Source organism: Oreochromis niloticus, linkage group LG11, assembly GCF_001858045.2.
Source record: "Oreochromis niloticus isolate F11D_XX linkage group LG11, O_niloticus_UMD_NMBU, whole genome shotgun sequence".
NCBI lineage: Eukaryota > Metazoa > Chordata > Actinopteri > Cichliformes > Cichlidae > Oreochromis > Oreochromis niloticus.
The window spans coordinates 30683187-30688560 of NC_031976.2; the positions used below are offsets into that span (position 1 = coordinate 30683187).

The window sequence follows — 5374 nt, forward strand, 5'->3', positions numbered from 1 at the left end:
AAACCCTTGTTATTTCAACCTTTTTGTGAGAGGCAACCAATCAGAAGCAAGATGGTTTACAAAGATTTGATGTTTGCATTAACATCTACTGTCGACACCCTCTTTCTGCCTGTCTCTGTCCGTTTAAAAGAGCAAATGTGTAATTTGTAAGGTAGCACTTTTGTGAGACTGTGACTGGGAGTGCTAATATCAATTTGTCCTACACAACACCACCACAATGGTCAAGGCCTGACATGGTGGAAGGCAGCCAAGAAGGCAGGAGATAAGGTGTAATGAGGGATTAGCAACATAATCAATGGTCCTAGTGTTAGAACACAAGGCTGTGGTGATTTGACTTGACTTATCACGAGTGACACTAAAGACCAAATCTTTTTTAGTTTCATTCAGACAAACTTAAAAGAAATGTTGACAAAATTTTGACTCAAAAGGGGAAAAGAGCTTAATTTAGAGGAAGAACCAGCAATGACTACAGTACATTTTCATATGTTTTTGGTATGCTTGTCCACGGTTTGTGGGTTAGATTTGCATACTTACGAAACAAACTTGCCCAGTTCGACTTGGATGATGGCATTTTGAAGCTGAACTTCAAGCAGCTGGGCATCAGCTGGACCTCCTTCACTAGTCTTACTGGCATGTGGGGAGAAGATTCGCAGCATCCCCATGTAACTGCCCACTACAACTTTGTCTACAAGTTATAATCACAAAGAGGGGAAACAGTGGAGAGAATGGAGGTTATTACTCATTGGTAGCAGTCTAACTTTCATTATTTTGGAGTTCAGCTGACATACTGCAAAGACAAGAGGTCCAGTGGCTCAAGCAGTGTTACCATCAGCTCTTCATTCAACCAGCTTGAAAAAAAATACAGTTTATAAACATATTATAGAATAATGCAGTGTTAAACTGCGAATCAAAATGGAAAGGGTTTTATTTATGCTCCCATGCTCCTGTGTTTTGGCTACTTTGAGGATATCTAAATGGGATGTTTTATGCTTTTGCTTTTTTTAGTCCTAAGCTCCAAATAGTGAGGTGACTGTGAAGGGCCATGAGAGCCACTATCCATGAGTCAAAAGCTCAAATTTCAGATTGTCAGTAACAGCTGGTGTCCATAATATGGCCATCTCAGGTGCACAGCTCTTTCGCTTTTGTGCTTTTGGATGGAGAAGGGCAGCCAATAAGAAGAGAGTTCATTTAAAAGGAGAGGAACTAAAGTGTTGTTCAGACAAAAGACTGAAGTGGGAGCCTTCACCAAGATAAATAAAGATAATCTAGGACTCTGAAACAGTAAGAAGAAAATCTAGTTCAGGTTGCCGACAATCACAATTCAATTTAATGATAACAGTTTAAAGCTTCAGCTGGCAGAAATCTAGTAATAAGTGTGTACACACAAATTATATCCAGTAGATACACTTAACTTAATGTGTTTTTATCCTGACAGAATAAACTAGAAGTGACATACTAAGAAAGATAGATAAATGGGGTGGCTAGTGTATCAGTTCCTCACAACACACTGACCATGTCCAGTGCCACTGTTGTCCACGTCTCCAACACACAGGCATCCCTGGTCAAACTCCTCCCCTTCGCCAAGTGTTGCTGACCACCAATCACGTGCCTTGAACAGAGACATGCTGCCTCTATTTGACCAGAGAAGGACACAGAAGAAGTGAAGGATTAGATGCTGTGAACAAAAAATAACCACAAAATGTTCAGTTAATGAGTTTCTCTGTATAACTGTATAACTGAATAACTATAGGTACAAAAACATTTAAGATAGACAGATGAGCAAAGAGACAGAGCAGAGTATGCATCTACAAGGCATTAAGTTTTCACAGCATTAACTCCTGTTCACTGAGCAGCTCTAGGTAGAACAACAGAAATGTTAAGAGCACCACCACAGCAAGTATAAAGAAGGGTTAAGGACTACTTATTCACAAAATCAATCCACCATCTTTTTGCCTTTATAAAAGGCTTGCCTTGAGCCATTTGCATAGTGACAGCTTGACCCACTACCCCAGGAAGCCCCTAGTGCTCTGAACATAACACTTACAACTTCAGCCAATGGCAGAGAAGGAGGCCAGTCACGTGACCTCAGGATTGTGCGTGTGAGCATAGAGGGGGGAATAAGGAGGTGTATAGTTGGGGGCAAGCAGCTTTTCTACTTGCTAAGTGCTGAGCAGGTGGAACGGACAGTTAATCCATACAAAGAGAATCTGTCCTATTCAGAGTGCACTGCCATGCAGGAAGGGGAGGCTGTTAAAGGAATACATTGCCGAGTCACTGCATAAAAAGCAAGGTTTAAAAGGTTAAGAATCTGATCAGTATTACTCTATGATCAGAATAACTTACAGTATCATCCTGTGGCTATTTGCATGGCTTTGTGCTACTTTACTGGTTTTGCTTGGGGCAGTCTATTGCTAATCAATGTCTCCAGCTTAGATCAGTTAGCTTTAAATATATTTTGAGGTTCCTTAACTAATGTTTTCAGCATAGATGAGTTACTTTTTAAAAAATAAAAACCGCGTAACTTTAAACCCTTTGTTAGGCAATTCTGTTTTTTTTGTTTTTGTGAATGAGACTTAAAATTATGTGCAATTATCAGACAAATAAAGGTGGAATGGGAAGCACAATTTTAGCCCGTTATTTCCAATGGTTTGTTGCCCTAATTTCGGACTTACTTCCACGTATTTTTCAGTCTTAAATGTGTGCACAATGCCTATAAATATGAAGAGAAAATAGGATTTTTCTCGAGTTAAATGCTACAGTAGAGACTCAGTCCAACACTCAAAGAATAGAAAGGAAAACTAAATCAAGAAGTAAATAAACTGTTCTAGTCGTTGGCTGATATTAAACTTTGAAAGCTCTTGGATTTTAGACTTTTGTAATAGCTATTCAATTAGATTTATTGCTTCACACCCATAAGGACTCTTGTTTGGGCAACAACAGTCTCCATATTTGTACGTTAAAAACAGTAAAGTTACTGACACAAATTCAAGAACGGTTTTAAGTCGTTGTGAACCTGCACAGGTGAATTACCCTGCAACTACACTCAAGCCGGCTGAATTAACTGTAGCTTAGCTGGCTAATTAGCTAGCCCTTCAAGTTCCCTAGTTACACGCTAGCAGATCAGAAACAGGGTCGCTGCTGTTTTCACAGTTTCTCATTTGATAACAAAACGCCTTTGTTATTGTTCCGGTTACCTCTTACCTTCACAGGAATGACCCAGTCCGAAAAATGTCGAAGATTCGTTACTTCTCGGTCACACAAACATCACATTTCTCACCCTCTTGCTTGCAGCCATCGTCCTGTTGTCATGGCACTGACGCTTAGCAGAGAAGCCGGGGGTTAGTGCGCATGAACGGAAATACAAGGGGGTGGTGTTTGGGAAAACGAGTTTTTTAGAGGAACAAAGAAATCTCACTCATCTGAAACGTCTTCGGGCAACTCCATGGGGAGTTTTTTTTTTTTTTTAAGCATTATTTCTTGTAACTCTGTTTAATCACTCTGTATATCGAATCACGTACTACGTAAATCACAAATCAAATGTGAAAAAAACTTTAAACTTGGACAAAAACAATGTTTTTAAAACTTTTAGATAGCTTTTTTAGCTGGTGATTATTCTTCTGCAACCATCTCCGTGACTGTGGCATCTGTCACAGATTTAAATTCAGAATTCTAATGGTGCTGTTTTAATTATTTGATAATTTTCATTATTTCCTTTTAATACATATATATATATATATTGTGTTATTTATTTTATTTTCATTTGTATATTGATAGAGATAAAAGCTGTAGATTTTATGACACTGAAATACGTGTAGTAGGGTATATAGTTTGTTGACCCAGGAACGTGTGGAAGAGTGCACCTCAACCATTGGTGTATCTTGGAGATTCATTACACTTTCTAAATGTGGGAGGTTAGAAGTAGGATTCATCGGCAAAGCATATTGGAGTCCACCTTAAAAAATGAGGGCTCGTCCGGGATTTGAACCCGGGACCTCTCGCACCCTAAGCGAGAATCATACCCCTAGACCAACGAGCCATACAAACACACGTGAGCCTTGCCGATTCTGACGCGCACGTGTTATTATTGCTGTTATTTGTCTTGCATGTTCAATCAGACAGGTAAGGAAATCCCCCCAAAATGATTCTATACATCTGCACGTCGCGTTTTCAGTGGGAGAAACGTTTCGTCATTTATCCAAGTGACTTCTTCAGTCTCAGCTGAATGCAGGTCTCCCCGACAGAAGGCTTATAGCACACTAGGCTCCAAACTTTGTTCCAGTCCCAGCAGCTCTTCTAATAGGATTTTTATCATCTTTATGTCAGCAAAAGCTAGTATTGCAAGTACTGTATATCAGTACATTTCTTTATTTTCTTTATCGACATATATCACATAATAATATTGCAGGAAAAGCATTGTAATGGTTTGCATATCAATGGACTACATTTGACTGATGGGATGTTAATTTGAAGCTGTAATTCAGTTCATTTCAGAAAACTTCCTGTTACTACTCAGTCTGACAGAGTAGTAATTCTGTATTGACCCACTAAAGAAAAATTTCCCAAGAAAAATTAAATATCATTCCAGATGTCCACTATTTGTACTTTGCCCCTTCAAATAGAACAAAAATGAGTTTCTGACAACAAAACACGGGCTCGTCCGGGATTTGAACCCGGGACCTCTCGCACCCTAAGCGAGAATCATACCCCTAGACCAACGAGCCATAGTTTTCCCATGTGAATGCAACATTTTCTGGGATTCAAAGATGCCACGTTGATAAACTTTGGGTTGTGTCCCACAGTTCATCCAATGTTCACTCCTTGTCCACTGCCGCCATCTGCAGGACGTCTTGTGATACACCGGCCAAATCATGACGTCCTGCAGATGTGCAACTGTCAAAATGAACAGTCCATATTCTTAAACATTCTCTTTGCGCACATCACTTCAAAGACCACTAAATACATTTGTAGATATGCAGTTACCATTTCTTTCTGGAAACTCTCTTAGTAGGCTTAAATTAGAAATTCAGTGACATACTGTCCTTTCTTCCCAGTATAAAGAACTGAATTATAATTGTTCTTTACTGAATTATAATTATTCAAGTAATTATGATCATTCAATAATGTTCTGTTTTATAATAGGCCAGTTTTAATATTGGATTTGATATATTATATTTATTAGTAAATTTGGCATTTTTGATAACTCTGATTACAAACAGGTGAATACAACATTTATACGCAATAGCCACATCCAAATGTATCTGTTTGGACTAACTGATGGATCACAACACTTCTTCACAATTATGCAAATGTCCCATCATTTAAAGCATTTCAGTCAATGGTCTAGTAAACCATAGGGAATATTTAAGAGAAACAC

At 38.8% G+C, this 5374-nt stretch overlaps 1 protein-coding gene and 2 non-coding genes across 6 annotated transcripts in view; all 3 read right to left on the bottom strand.

Annotated features, from left to right (window-relative positions):
* Nucleotides 1-3330, bottom strand: part of bbs9 (Bardet-Biedl syndrome 9) — a 168768-nt gene extending 165438 nt beyond the window's left edge. Inside the window, exons 1-3 of one of the 4 annotated variants that reach the window (XR_003222283.1) lie at nucleotides 3279-3313; nucleotides 1513-1631; nucleotides 535-685 (exon numbers count right to left, since the gene is read on the bottom strand). Coding sequence is in view for 3 of the 4 variants with exons in the window: in XM_019364688.2 (XP_019220233.1) it covers nucleotides 535-685; nucleotides 1513-1631; nucleotides 3279-3295 (287 nt within the window). In the remaining variant the exon portion in view is untranslated. Of the gene's footprint in view, nucleotides 1-534; nucleotides 686-1512; nucleotides 1632-3201 lie in introns of all 4 variants that reach the window. The other 3 variants (XM_003450309.4, XM_019364688.2, XM_019364689.2) reach the window with 3 other exon arrangements.
* A 634-nt stretch (nucleotides 3331-3964) lies between these two features.
* On the bottom strand, nucleotides 3965-4036 carry trnap-agg (transfer RNA proline (anticodon AGG)). Its single transcript has one exon. It is a non-coding gene; the product is annotated as a tRNA-Pro (tRNA).
* Nucleotides 4037-4649: 613 nt separating this feature from the next.
* trnap-agg (transfer RNA proline (anticodon AGG)) lies at nucleotides 4650-4721 on the bottom strand. Its single transcript has one exon. It is a non-coding gene; the product is annotated as a tRNA-Pro (tRNA).
* Nucleotides 4722-5374: the final 653 nt, after the last annotated feature.